This window comes from Calypte anna, chromosome 8, assembly GCF_003957555.1.
Source record: "Calypte anna isolate BGI_N300 chromosome 8, bCalAnn1_v1.p, whole genome shotgun sequence".
NCBI classification, from domain to species: Eukaryota; Metazoa; Chordata; class Aves; order Apodiformes; family Trochilidae; genus Calypte; species Calypte anna.
Window position 1 is genome coordinate 6,682,323 of NC_044254.1, and position 15,411 is coordinate 6,697,733.

At 39.2% G+C, this 15,411-nt stretch overlaps 1 protein-coding gene across 2 annotated transcripts in view; it reads right to left on the minus strand.

The window, feature by feature from the left end:
• PLA2G4A (phospholipase A2 group IVA) overlaps positions 1 to 15,411 on the minus strand; it is a 62,948-nt gene that overhangs the window by 26,973 nt on the left and 20,564 nt on the right. For both annotated transcript variants that reach the window (XM_030455213.1, XM_030455212.1), the window contains exons 3-6: positions 13,769 to 13,917; positions 11,174 to 11,287; positions 7,977 to 8,014; positions 6,070 to 6,211 (exon numbers count right to left, since the gene is read on the minus strand). In XM_030455213.1, coding sequence (XP_030311073.1) covers positions 6,070 to 6,211; positions 7,977 to 8,014; positions 11,174 to 11,287; positions 13,769 to 13,917 — 443 coding nt within the window. The remainder of the gene's footprint in view (positions 1 to 6,069; positions 6,212 to 7,976; positions 8,015 to 11,173; positions 11,288 to 13,768; positions 13,918 to 15,411) is intronic.

The following is a 15,411-nucleotide window of genomic DNA, read 5'->3' on the forward strand; positions in this document are numbered from 1 at the left end:
AACCCAGAATCCCAAAACTCTGCATTGTTCTGGGACTTGCTAGACAGAATCCCCTCAATTTTCCAGAGACAACTGGCACTAGTTGTTCTCCAGAGGTTCCTTCCAAACAGTATTATGTTATATTGTACTTTTAATCAATACTACTTGCTAATAGGGCAAATAACTCTCACTCCACAGAATCCTCCAGTTCAGGTTCCCCATAGGCACAGAAAGGTAACGTCTGATTGTTCTGATTCTTCAGATCAAACACTAATATACACAGTATATACACAGTAATATACACAGTGAAAGGGAAATACTATCAGTACAATCCTCCCCAGCCTCCTGTCTACAGAAATAATGAGCAGAATTTCAAGTTCATTTCACTCATACAGACCTGAAGCAGTACTTCAGATTGTAAAATACAACCAGTAAGTTTAAAAATTTGTTGAGTAAGTCACACCAGGTATTAGCATTAGTAAGCTGTTGCCTCCCTGATGCCATTGCTTAGAATTCTAATTGCCTGGTATCTGAAGAATCTGAATTTATTTGAAGAAGTCACCACTTGTTATAAAATTTCTAAATAAAAATACACTCAGAATTTCTTTAGGATTTCTGTCCTTCTTATTCATAACCCAAAACAGAGAAGATATTAACTTGAGTTATTAAATAAACTATTTAGTTACAAAACCACACAAATGTTTAAAGCAATCCAAACAGAAGCTTTAAACCAAATGATGTGACAGAGCCAAAAGCAGTAAAAGTTACTAATCAGAAACAGGAGACAAATAATATTTTGGCTAGGAGTTCTAAAACACAATTTGTAACAACAACATCTGATATTACTACATAGTATAAAGACAGTCTCAGATTTACAACTACCCTGAAAAAAAACCTATAAGGGAGGTAAAGAGAATTGATGTGTATCTGATGTGTATCTGAACACAGCTACCAGGAGACAGCAAAGTGAGCAAAAGCAGAGCCTAGAGACACCATATTGAAAACGTATCTACAGGAGCTTTGTTTTATACTCCTTTCCTTCTTAGTTTCCAACCTTCTCAGCCCTGTCTCAAAGGCTAATCCCTTCTTCTAACTTTTCCAAGTGTCTAGAAAGAAGACAAAATAAAATAAAATGGCGATAGAAGAAAAAATGTCAGAAAGACCTCAACCCTGGATATGGGGAAAGCAGATTTTGGGCTGCTGAAGGAGCTGGTTAGTATCTTTTTGAAGATACTGAGGTCTATGTAATCTGGTCACTTTTTAAGAGCCATCTCTTAGGAGCACAAGAGCAGGAAATTCCGAAGTGTGGGAAGTCAAGCAAGAGGGCAGAAGGCCAGCCTGGCTCAGCAGAGAACTTCTGGAATTCAGGCCTGACAAAGAGCTGCAGAGGTCACTTGGTTTGTTCAGATTGGAGAAGAGAAGTCTGAGGGGTGACCTCACTGTAGTCTACAGCTTCTTCAAAGGCGGCCACAGAGGGAGAGGTGCTGATCTCCTCTCTCCAGTGACTGGCAACAGGACATGAGGAAATTATCAGCAGAAGTTCAGATTGGACATTAGAAAAAAGGTCATTCCCTGGTTAATCACTACAAAAGGCTCACCAGGGAAGCAATCATGGCACCAAGCCTGCCTGAGTTCAAGAAGTGTCCACAAAATGATCTCAGTCCTATAATTCAGCTTTAGGTGGTGTTGCAACAAGCAAGGAGTTGGGCTTGATGGTCACTATGGATCCTTTTCAACTTGAGATGTTCTATGATCCTGTAATTCTGTGATTCTAAAAATAGCTTGCTACCATCATCAAGAACTGTAGGAAGGGTCCCTACCAGGTTCCCAGTTTTCAAATCCTACGAGAATTTTCCACTCTTCAGTGGTGATAAGGTAACAACCTCTTGGTTGTTACTAAGCATAAAAAGAATCACAGAGTTGTGCAGAAAGCCTCTATCTGATCAAACTGGTAATCAGGCAAAAATTTAATGGAAACCGAATTTGGGTTGCCAATAGATGGGATTAGTTATAAGAAAAGAACCATGTGACCACTGAGTTGAGTTCCTTTCTGCAAACTCCACACTCCAAGGTGTGAAACTCCCCGGTGGACTGAAAACACACAGTCACAAGGAAATGACCAAGCACAATGACCAAGTGTGTTGAGACATTTCTTGAGGCTTCCATTCCACAAAAACTGCTTATTCTCAAAGTACTAATATTTTAGTATTATCTTTGTAAGTGTTAAGCTTTAGTAATAAAAACCACAGGTATTTATTGGCATCAGCATTCACCATGCCCTTCCAGAGATAGCTATCTATCAAGAAATGAGAAAACAATGGTAAAGATTTAGGACATGCCTATTTTGTTAAGCCAACACCCCAATAACAGAGCAAATGCTTTGAACAGAGGAGCCATATTACTAATCACTAATTTAGTAATGTGCATTAGGCTTTGAAAGCTCTTTACAAACACTACCTAATTAACCTACACAGACAAATCCCAACAGGATGAAGAGGGTGGTTTGCGGGCGCGAGCCTGGAAAAAGTATGTGAGAACACTTCCAAAGCACCACCATTCAACAAATCCATTCATCAGGCCATTGGCATGAGCACAGGAGAAAGTCCCAGTTTTCTTCAGGATGCACAGACACTCCACAAGGGGTATCCACAAGGAATGCTGAGGAGAGTCACTAGCATCCTGACTGCAAATGCTTCCTGTGTGCTGAATCCACAGACACCCTGCGAATCACAGATTCCTACACTGGGAGAGGGTGGCTATTCCAAGAGGTAAGAGGATGTATACTATTTCTTCATTTCCACTTGATACCAAAGCAAAGTGTGAAGAGCTGCAATCAGTATTTTTATGTCCAAAAAATTAAATTCCACTAAGGAACTCTGGAGCAGAGGGCAGAAGCTTAAGTAAGCTTCCCACAGTAAAAAAAAGCTTTTACATGACAAAAAATAACTGAAGAGAAGCATCTACTGCACATTTAGATTTATTTGTTTCAGCAACTGAGTCAAAGTTGATTTGTAGGCATAAGTCAGGTTAAGAGTCCCTTCCTGCTTTGCAGGGGAAGTTACTGCACATTTCCAAGAAGGTAGGTTTGTTAAAGCAGATTTTTATCTGGAATTCAGTTTTTAACAACTTTAAGGACAAAAAATAATAAAATTCAAAATTACACACACCAATTTTACCAGTTGCCCTCCAGAATAGGGCAGAGGCAGGGGAGAAGTCACTGCAAAGTATGAAGGGAACAGAATGGAGAAGCCATAGAGAAATAATTGAAAAAAAGATAGGAAGACCAAGGCATGCACCTTCTCCATGTATATAGGCTAGGGCTGAGGCATTCCATGCTTTGATGCATCCTGCCCTTTGCACATATTCAGTGAAGTCAGGGCAGAGGTACTAAACCCATCCAAGCATATCAGTAAACTTAGAACAAACTTAGAACAAAAGGTTGTGACTCACAAGAAAGTGATCCAGTGAGTCAATGGCAAAAAAGCGAATAGAATTTGAAAGTCTTGGAAACAAAAGCCCCTTGCTCTAAACCCTGGCCACAGTGCCCCATGGTTGTGCATGTTCTGAACAACCAACATGCCACACCGGCAGGGCTTTCTTTTTCCTGTGGTTGCTCTGCACAGCACAATGCTCCATTTCTAGAATCCATGGGGCATGGTACCATGGACAGGCTCAGCACCAGACAGTCCCACTTCAATCAACTCTGCTTAATCACCAGACTGGGCATGAAAATTAAAAGGAGTTGGGAAACAAGAAAAGTTTTAAGGAAAGTGAGCTCTGAAAAAGGCATCTCAAACATATTTTCCAGTAATCTGACAAAAAAGAACTTAAACATAATAAATCTTGTTTTGGGAATGAATGGTGCTGATGGTTTTGTCCAAATGTCCTGGAAATACAGTGCACAAAATCTGGACAAGAATACTCGTGGCAGATCAAAAGTTGCCATGGGGCACACAGATGATTATTAAAACAACATTCTGCAAATCCACTCCTGGAGAACTATGTGCTTTCTTTATTTGATTATGGTATTTTCAGATAATTGTTGAAAGCAATAAAATTATAAAAATATATGAGCAATAACACAGGTATGAGAAATCTTATCATCTGTGTTTTTCAGACTGTGCCCCAAGATAAGGTAAGGAAATTTGGAAGTGCTTACTTCCCCATCCAGGTATAATGTATAATTATTTCACAGGTATTAAAGTCTCACAGCATCCCTGCAAGGCACACGTGTTGCTATTCACAGATGAAGAAACTCAGGTGAACTTTGAGTAAGTAAGTAAGTGACTTGTTTAAGATTAAACAATGACTCATAGGTAGCTAAGAATACTCATGTCTCCTGACTTCTGATGCAATGTTAAGACTACAAACATCCTATAAACCCTCCTCCTATCTCCCATCTGTAGCAATAAAAGTAAAATTACAGGCTATAAGGACAAAACTTGAACTTGAACAAAAAGGGCTTTTTTCATTGCTAGAAGCAGCTAAAAATTCTGACAAGTCAGCTTAAAAATAATCATTTGGCAAATAAAAAAAAAAAAAAAAAATGGAAGGATCACATTACCTCAGTCCTTCCTAGGGCTGATAAGCCTAGAATTAGAGGTGAATGTTTGGTCTTGGAAGATGCAACTTAACTGATATAAACTTTCAGTATTTGAGACACTGAGGGATACCAAGGGAAGATCATGCCAAAAGGCATAGAAGTCTTACTTAATGTGTACAACTGCTACAACAGGCACTGCATATTGCTCCAGTCCTAGATGAATCTTGGCAAAGTATCTGCATCCTTTCTGTGAGAGATATTATTCTGCTACAAAGATCAGGCCAATGTCACATCCACAAATAACTATTCTAGTAAGATCTGCATCTAAAATAACTGAATGGAAAATTTTAAAACCTTGAACATGTTCCTTCACCACAGATAATTTATATCTCTACAAATAAAATGTGTGTGATATTTGTCTGTCGTTTTCCTCAGAAACCTCACACCAACACATTTTACTAGGCAAAAGTTCAGAGGTACACAACAGCAATGCATTTACCACCTGCTCAAAACTTCATAGAAATTGAAGAGGAATTCCTCTAGTTTTGGTTCCAGTTTTTGCAAAAGATTCACATTCTGCTTACACTAAAAACACAAAAAAGGAAACAAATCAGGCAAATTCATTGATTGTTCTGTTTGTCACCCCCCACATAGATGTGGTCTTTCTGTCACAATTTTGGGTGCAGGACACAACAGGGAACAATCAAGGAAGAAAGAGTAGGATGGAAAAGACACTGCAAAACAAGTGGATCTGTACCAAGTGTATCCTCAATTAACATAATGCAGTGTTTTATGAAATATTTTTCTCTAAGAAATAAACTTCACAATCCCAATTCTATAAATTGGGCTAAAGGGAAAAAAAGAAAGGAAGGAAAGAAAAAAATTCTAAGGTGACTCTAACAAAGCTCATTTCCTGCCTAATCCTTCAGACAGGAAAGCCACAGAGCCCAGGCTGAGTACTAAGCATGTGAGGGCAGATTGTGCAGCTAGGTGCATGCTCCCAGCCACAGAATATTTCTGGTGCAGCAGAGACTCCACACACCCTGTGGGTGTTTTCTCAGGTGATGATCTCAGCCCAGAATCAACACCTTAACAAAGCATGGAATTCAGAATCAGAAAGGAATTAAAAGCATGGATTGATCCCTTTATCCAGTTTTAAGTTTAGCCAGCTATGGATTAAACCAATAAAGAACCAGATAAAAGCTGCAGCAGTTTGTTTAAGGTGCCAGAAATCATAAGCTGTGATTTCTGTCCTGCAATGGCACTTAGGCTGTTTTGCCTTTTTACAGATAATGGATATATCCCTCTTAACCACAACTTCATTTTGGCACAGGATTTTATCTCCCTAAACTTTATGCTATAAATTCAGAGCCCAAGAAAACTTATTTTCCAGCCTAAACACTGTGCACAAAAGTATTTTTTTTTTGCTTCTGCCATCTGCCTTTACATTGAATGCTTCTACCTCCTATGTCCCATTCATTCCTTTGAGAGACAAATGCAGGATGCCAAAGGTGGGACTGCTCTTGGTGTGAACTCTCCAAACTTACATCCCGGGAAGAGGTCAAGTTCTTGCTGTTTTCCTCTCCCAGAAATGATTTCATTCTGTGAATGATCTTCTCTTTCCTCTGCTGCCGAAATTTCTTCTCCTCATCACAGAGGGCCATGCTGAACCGGAGGTCAGTTGAGGAGCTGGTTAGCAAAACAGACAGGCTTTAGGAGAAAGGCATAATTCCAAAGAGAATTTAAAATAACACCTAGGAAAATGCATGGAAGTAAATTCCTCATTAACTTACATAAGATGAAATAAAATAATTACACACGATTGCATCAGCTGATTTCATGGAGTGATGGATGTAAAGAACAATCGCTCACCTTAAGTGTGTCAGGTCTTTAAGATGTGTATTTTATATAGAAACCTCATTGTTTGCATACTAGTGAAAACCAAATACAAATTCTACACTTTTTATCCACTGGTCAAAGACCTACAAAGACCAATACCTTTTTTGCCCCACGTCATGTGATAAAAAATCTACATAGAGCTGTGTAAGGACCTCAGTACTGCACTCAAATAAAAGTGATACTTCACTCCTACTCCACTCTCATGAGAACACCCCCTTGCAGTGCCAGTTCCAAAATCCCAACACAACAAGGACATGGAGCTGTTGGAATGAGTCCAGAGGAGACCACAAAGACAGTCAGAGGGCTGGAACACCTCTGCTGTGGCAACAGGCTGAGAGAGTTGGGGTTGTTCAGCCTGGAAAAGAGAAGGCTCCAGAGAGACCTTGGAGCACCTTGCAGTACCTGAGGGGGCTACAGGAAAGCTGGGGAGGGACTTTTTACAAAGGCATGGAGTGAAAGAATGAAGGGGAATGGTTTCAAACTGAAAGAGGACACATTTATAATAGACATTAAAAAGAAACTCTTTTCTGTGAGGGTTCTGAGACACAGATTGTCCAGAGAAACTGTGGCTACCCCAGAAATGTTCTCAATGTGTCATCTGAGAATAACAGAGCTGAACTTGATAAGATCCTTTTGTTTAATGTATTTCAGTGCCTACTAAGAGCAGCAATATCTCAACATCTTCTGTTCACTTAGTGTTAGAGATATGAAATACTTGTAATGTACAAACCAAGGAAGTTTTATGGGTGGTCTAAAGGACCACCCACATGGGTCTCATGCCTACTAATATAAAATGATAAGAAGAAATTATCCCTGGGGAATTTTTTCCAGTCTCTGGAGTCATTATCAAAATGCTCTACATTAAGTTACAGTACTCAGCACTCCTATATATAGTTACAAACCAAAAAAAAAAAAAACCAAAAAACCACAACAACAAAAAAAAAGACCTTTTAAATGCCTTGTTCTCAGTATATCATTTTTAGACTTAAAAGCTATTTCTCTGACTATGCCTCAAGGTGATTTTTAGTCTTTCACCTAAGAGGTGAAAAAAGTGGCTAGGAAAGAGGGAGAAAGACATGTAGAGAGAAGGGGAAAAAAAAATAAAAAAAGGAAAATAAAAGGTAGGCATCTGCTTAAGTTTAGACATGGTGATCTCCTGGCCCTACTCCCTGAGAGCTTCACATTGCACTTTTGCACTTCAGTACTGCATGGTAGAAACATTTAACTGCATTCCAGGGGCAGCTTTGAAATGAGTATTCATCCATGCCCTAAGTTACTGTGAGATGCAAAACTACCACAGAAGGTAAAATAGTGAGGTTAAGAGCTGAACCTGATGTCTATGAGTTTATTATAGAAAAAGCCCTTGAAAAGGAAAGCATCTAACAGAAGCCAGGATGAGAAATCCTCATGACAGCCTTGTTCTTGCAAACATTTTGAAAGGGTTCACCCATTAAGCCAGTGATAGAATTACAGTGTGAAAATAACCCTTAGAGACTCCAATCTTTGCTGCCAATGAATTTTCCATCTTTTTTTTTTTTGAAAATGAAATACTTACCATACTTCAAGAGACAATTCCAAAGTCATTTCTGTGACCTAAACAAGAAATATTTAAATACAGTTATACCACTTACAAAGGAAAAAAAAAACCAAAACTACACCTGGAATGTAAACCAACCATTACAATGAAAAAAAACTATAAAAGTTTTTCTTTTCTTTTTCTTTCTTTTTTTTTAAAAAGGTGGATATCTCTAAAATACATGGATGAGTTTCTTTCATATGAAACTTTAAAAAAAAAATTTAAAAAGCACACAGTATAATTCCAAAAGACACCACTAGCACTGAGTATAGCAGAAAACACTGGTAGGTGCTGCTAGGTCCTGACTTTCATTCATTGGATCCCACTGTCTTGGCTTTCTTCCACTGACAATCCCTTTCTGACAGTGCTACTTATGTTTGGCCTGGAGGGATCTAATTTTCTTCACACACTTACTATCTCTTGTTTTTACTGCCAGCCCCAGTCTATCTGCCACTTACTTCCCAGTTTGTTTCATACTTAACTTGTATCTGAAAGAAAACCTTGTAAGGGATTGAATGATCTGTGTTCTCTTTCCATAATTAAATATGTTTAAATTATCAATCAGAAAGAGTTGACCGAGAGATTCAGACAGATTAATTAATGTCACTGCTTAATCATTTCACTTGCAGACCACACAGAGCAGGTTTGTCTCCTCTGCTTCCTCTGTTAGAGCACTTAAGAAAGGCTCCCTGCAGGCAAAATGTTAAAAAACTATGGTTAAAGCACCAATTGCACCAATTTTTAGGCAAAATGCAAGGGTAAAAGGTTGCTAAAACTGAGAGAGAAGGGACAGGCATTTTCACCTCTCTGAGCTCTCTCACAGGCAATGGCCACCACCAGTGGTGCAGCCCTATAGATGTGCAAGAGACCCACACCCCCTTTCTTGTCTCACTCTACCTCTAACTATAAATGGTTTATTCTCCTTGTTTTGGTAAGTGGTGACTACAACCAGAGCTAGAACACCTCAGACTGAACCTGTGCTTGACATTTACACCAAGTAGTTAAGGCTATGGAAGTGCCTCCAACAAGCCTCAGAGCTGCTGACTAACCAGGCAAAACCTGGCACCCTGCTCCTGCCCTCTGGAGCAGGAATTGCTGGAGAGGTGGAGTATTAGCAGGAGGGTGGGAGAAAGAAAAGGCAAAGAAACAACAAAGGCAGAACATGAAGCAACAGGTAAAACTTCAAAGATGGGTGGGAATTACAATATTCCAGCACCTGAGTATTACTAATTTAAAAAGCACTTCAGAAGCCGTGCAGAGATCCAATGGATTAAAAAATATTTCCACATGGTATTAAATAAAGCCTTGAAGTGAAACTTTCCAACAGGTAAATAGCATGGCACTGGCTATGCCTTATATAGGCTGCCACTGAAAGCTCAGGAACACACATTGTGGAGACAAATTGCCTACACTGGGCTCAGCCTGACTTGATGTTCCCTTATTATTTGCCTATAAATTTCAAACTGTATTTGGCTTTTTGACTGATTTTTTTCCCCCCTATGTATTCTACCAAGCTTTGCTGAGTGATAATGAGAAGTTAAAGCACATCTCTAATATGGCAAGGCTTTGTGTTATTAGTATGAGCTTTGTAAACTGCATTTTCAAAATCTATTCATCAGCTCTTTCTCACTACCTCACCTCATCCCTGGCAGAACTAGACATCTGCGGTCAGGCCACACTCTGGAAACCCAAGTTACTGAAGCACTTAGTGAAATAAATATGCAGAAACTTCAAAAATACAATAAAAAAAATTAAAAACGAGAGTATCAAAACTCTTAGCTGCCCTAAGCCTACACCTAATTAAATGCTCAGTCTTACATATGAAACTCTCCAATTTCCTATAAAAAAGCCATAACCAGTTACTAGATGTAATCACTCTTTTAAAGTTATGTCACATGCAAAACAGCAGAGTGGTCACAAATAAGACCTCTGATCACATAATAAACTATGGTCCAAACCAGAAATGAAGACAATATTTATACATATAATAAGTTAATGCAATATATAAAGGCAACCAGATATGATAGATACAGCTACAAGTACTGAATTATGTTCAGACTTGGCCTGTGAAATGTTACTCTAATAAATGATGAAATATTAATACGTGCAGAACAAGCCCAATTACACACAGGTTAACAACAATTTCCAGGAATTATGGTGCAGGCAGGCAATCCCTGTTAAACTGACTCTGTCTGGTTTGCATGCATGTTTAAAGGGACTTGCCCTTTTTTTCAAAGAGTACATTAATGCATCACTGCATTACTGCATGAAACTAGAGCTGTGTTACAACAAGCCATTCACTGAAAGTGAAACATACAATAAGAAAAGAATTTGTCAGCTTTCCAGAGGCCACAAGCATCAGTAGTAGAGGTAATACACTGACCAGCAAAATCTGCATAACCTCTCATGCTGACAAAGACTATGAATCTACATTGAACCAAGTGGTGCCAAAACTTGTTTAGCAAGTTGGAAGCTAGACTTTAAAAGAGGATTCTCCCAGCAGGGACATAAAGGCATACAGTGGCACTGCTTAATTCTCCCTTCATCAGGACTGGAAGAAGATAAATACAGTAACTTTAGGCCAGCAGTCCCTGTTACCCATGGCCAACAGTGAATGCTTAGCAAAGAAGCTTTGGAACAGGGTATGGAGAGAACAATCTGCACCTGAGATAACCCCTCCTGTGCCCCCACATATTCAGCTATCTCCTAACTGAAAGCTTGTCACCCTGATCTCCTCCATGATATATCCCAGTCCCTTCTTGAATTCAAAACTAGGCTCTCTGTTAAGAAAACACATACATATATAGACTGATGGAATCAGAAACAGGTTTTTTTATTTCCTTTCATATAGGAACTTCTGATGAGTATCAAGAACAGGCCAAATATTTTTCTTATGCTCCAAAAAAGTAATGCTCTGAGTAATATCAGAGTCAGTGAGAGTCCTTAGGACACATCACTTAGCCCTTTTAAGCACCATCTTCTATTGATCTGTGAAAAACCTTTATCTAATCCAAATGTGGCACAGAAAAAATTCAGACACCTGATAAAGGACTAAAACATTGGTGCATCCTGGTCTACACAGTAACTTAGTACTCTCAGTTCCAGTGCTCTTTTAAAAATTCTCCACCATCAAAGCTTCACTAACATAGGCCAAGCTATGAATCACTGAAACTTACATCATTGAAAGTTAACTGGACCTCCTTCTTCTCTCCCAGTTTCAGAGAAGATATAGGAAATGTGGACGTGCCAAGTGTCTCATCCATAACGTAGTTGGCATCCATCAAAGTAACCTAGAAAAGATACATGGGAGTTCAATTATACTTAAACAACTCTTTAATTCCATAAAGTCTGTGCTTAAAATAAATTAAAAAAAGAAAAAAAAAAAAAAAAAAGAAATAGGCCCAACCCAACCCAGTCAGTGCCCAATGCCAACATACATGTTCTTTAAAACAGGATAATGTAGGTGGCACCTTCCAGGCATTCAACACAAGAGCATGACAGTAATATTCCCAAACCATTTCTCATCTGAGCACCTGTGTCAGTAAATCTAACTATCCTGCTAAGCAGACACAGAAAATTCAAATCATACATACAAATGATATCATTATTTCAAATCTCTCTATAGAAAAACTAAAATAGTTTTAAATGTCATGTGGCAAAAAACAATTCAGTGAAGATAGAATCCACATATTCAAGTCTTGTATCTAGAGACAAAGGTTTTTAGAGCAACACTTTGGCAAAAGTTGCAGCATTCCAAACTACACAAAGCTTTCTTTGTATGCAGTCAGATCTTCAAGCCTTTTCTCATATTCTCCATGTCAGAGCATATACCTTTTCAAAATGCCATACCATCCAAAGATGTATGTGGATACTGCAGAATGCTGTTCAGAGCTTTTGCTCTAATCCATGTGGGTCTATATCTAGCAGCCTTTTTTCTCAGTGGCAGCTTCCCAATTTCCCAAGTAAAGACATTCAGAAAGAGTTTCAAATTACCATTTACATGGTTTCTATTAAATGAGTTCTCCAAATTCCTTTGGCTTACCATTTCTTTCCACTTTGTGAAACTGCATCTTCTAAAAGATCAGATATTTGAGGCTTGAACCACCTCTTTTGCATAAAACAAATGGAATCAAGATACAATCACTTGAGTAACTAGTTGCTACATCTGGGTTCAGCCTCTCCTCAGCTATAAGGAATCTTCTTCATCTTGTGCCACAAGCAACCCTTTGAAATGATGAACTGTATTTTAGGACAGAGCTCATTATTTTAATGGGATCTGCTGCCTTCTGTTTCCTTGCAGAACTCTCTGCCCATTGCTGTCATCTCTAAGAGCCATCTTTTAAAACCAATCACAACAGTAAATGGGATTTTGGAAAACTTCTAACACTTCAGAGTGAAAGCTGCAGTTGGAATAGAGTTAAAGATTTAGATTAAAATAATCTGAGGAGATGAGAAGACTGGAACCTGTGTGAATTTGGGAGCTCACGATGAAGCTTTGGATGAGGAGGGAGCTTCACAGATTTGAATTCCAACACCAGAATCCACGCAGAATCCAAAGGTCCCAGAGTTTCAGTGGCTGAGGGTTCTAACTCTGGTGGAAAATGAGCTGGTCACATTGTTACCACAGAAGGAAGTGAATGGCCCAGGCCACCATGTGGTCAAAAGTACCTGAGATCAGGTAAGAAATTAATGTCTTTGCCAGCATCAGACTTCTTTGTATCAGAATGTATAAAGATACTAAGAATAAGAGGTGGTACTGTTCCCAAGGAAGCAGCAGGAGGTGGTACTGTTCCCAAGGAAGCAGCAGGTAAGCCACAGACCACTGATGTTTGTGACTTGAATAATTCATCCTTTAAAAATCTTTGATTACAATATTGCACTCAACTATTCCTAAGGAAACTGCCTAAGCATCACTACAAGCAGAATCTGACCCAGTCTTTACACAGACCAGTAAAACCAAGGGGCTACATTTTAACTATTACTTGCTGTTCCTCAGTTTACCATTCCACTTGTCTTTGGAAGATGATGAGAGCATGGGTAGAAGTTCAACGAGAAACTTCACAGGCTTCAGCCTCTGTCCCAGCTGGCCAATTCAGTTCAAAATTTGTAAAGCTTAAACCAGAAGACTTCACATGTTAGGAACATCCCCTTCAAAGAACCAAGCTATTAAAGGGCTATAGATAACCTTAAATACTTGCCATGCTCACTTATAAAATAGTTACATATGACACTCACCTTCTGTACACAACCCACAACTCACTGAGACTTAACGGTGTCTTAGTCTTAGCACATGGAGTAAGAGTACTCAACACATCACTGGGTGGGTTACTAAGCCCTTGGCTCCAGGCACAGAGGAGAAAGCAGAACCATACTTGTGTTTCCTGACTCCTTGGGGACAAGCAGGGAATAGGCAGAGACTTGACTTTACCCCCAGCTATGCACTGTCCATAATAGTTGAATCAGTGTAGGAAGCAGGGAGAAACTAATTTATGGCTGACGTGAAGAGTAAGGTACCAGCCCTCAGGAGCAGCCTGAGAGATGACTCAGGTGTATTTTGCAATGACTCTCAAGGCTACCCCTCAAAAATGCATTTAATACAACACCTCTTGCTAGCACCATGCCTAAAGACAAAAATGAGACTTAAATGTTTTTTAAAAAAGCTGAAATCTTGAGACAACAGATGCCATACATATGCCAGCTACTGATATTTTAATTTTCCAGACACTGTACAACTTCACTTTTCATGGATGCAGCTCAGCCATGTGATTTACCTCGAGAACATTCTCTTGGTTGGGATCCAAAATGAACTCAAAAGTTTCGTTCCATACAGGATTCACATCATTATTGAAATGTTTTGTCCTCTTCCTGCAGTCAGGGGCGGATGGGATGAACAGCTCCACGTATGGATCTGGAGTGTCAACTACAGAGGAACACCAATGTTCAAGTTAAAAGTCAAGTTTGGGTTATAATAATCAATACAATAATATGAAACCAGAGGTCACCTCAGGGTTTATGAGAGAAAAAGTATTCAACTATAAAAATTACACTGAAAAATGACATGATTGACATAATGATATTAACAATTTCCCAAGAAGAAACAGACATTATGCTTTTAAGAGCAGAGGAGAAAAGCCTTGAACATACAGAAAGGCACTGGGACTGACTGAAGTTTATCACCAGGCAGTGATAATTATTTTTTCAAAGCTCTTACCCATTCCTCTTCCTATCCTTTAATCACTTTGGCCTGTATCACAGAAGTGTTTCACACAATCAGTCCGCAGGTAACAACAAAAACGAGCAGCTCTGTGCACAGTTTTGGATCCTCTGTCACTTTGCTGGTTGGGCAACCAGAAAGGAAACTGAGCAAAGCCAGTTATGTACCACTAAACACAATGTGAGAAGAGCTGTTCAGATCTGAAGCCACTGCAATCACCAGAGCTTTGTGGAGGTCACCACAGAATGGAGATCCTGTTTATATGGTATACTTGAATACTAACTGTGCAGGACACTAAATGAAAATATAGAAACGTATGCCAACTGGAGCTAATCAGTGGGTAAAGAATATATGTTGACAAAACTCATCTGATGAACCTAATAATGGCTACTTCTGAAAGCAAAGAATGCATCATTGGTAACCTTGAAAATCCTGCCATGTTAAGGCATGTCATTTTTTAATGAGGATTTTTCTTTCCAGTGAGATTTTTTTGTCTGTCAAATTGGGCCAAGGCTGATGCAGCCCTTCACAGACTTCTCTAAAACATTGCGCAGGTGCTTCAAAGGACAGCATGGCAAGTTATTTCTGTGGGTTTGGTGACCATGAAAAGCCTCTTGCCCTGCATGCATCCTTCCAGCATCCTCTCCTCAAAGTTTGTCCTCTGCTTCTGTGAAGCATTTTTAAGCAAATACAACGCCCACCATAAACAAGAATCTTTTTCTTAAAGGTCTCTTTTTTAAAGGCATTAAAATGGATTACTAAGTAAACCAGGTCTGAATATTCCTCCTTGAACACACTTAAAGTCTAAAGATACTTTTTTCAACAACTTCAAAATAATTTGGAGATTCCTGGATTTCAATAAATCATTATCAGTGACATTGCTGATGCCCAGAGCCACATGGTCATTTCTGCTGAGAAGAGGAGGAAGAAAAGAGCAAACTAAAAGAATTTCATACTTTCAGATGGGAATCAATCACCTTCTGGGAAAAAAACAACCAAACCACCCCCCCCCAAAAAAAGCTTTTTGAAATTACCCAGGAGGTTCTGGATGTGTACCAGGACAAAACAGAATCAAAATTCAAACTGTTTGTCCTCCCAGCAATTCTAGTGGGGAACATCAGCCTGGACCTTCTGAGGCCACTGCCAAAGATAAAAGATACTGCACTGACCCACTAAGTACTTCAGGTATCTCTGGAGATG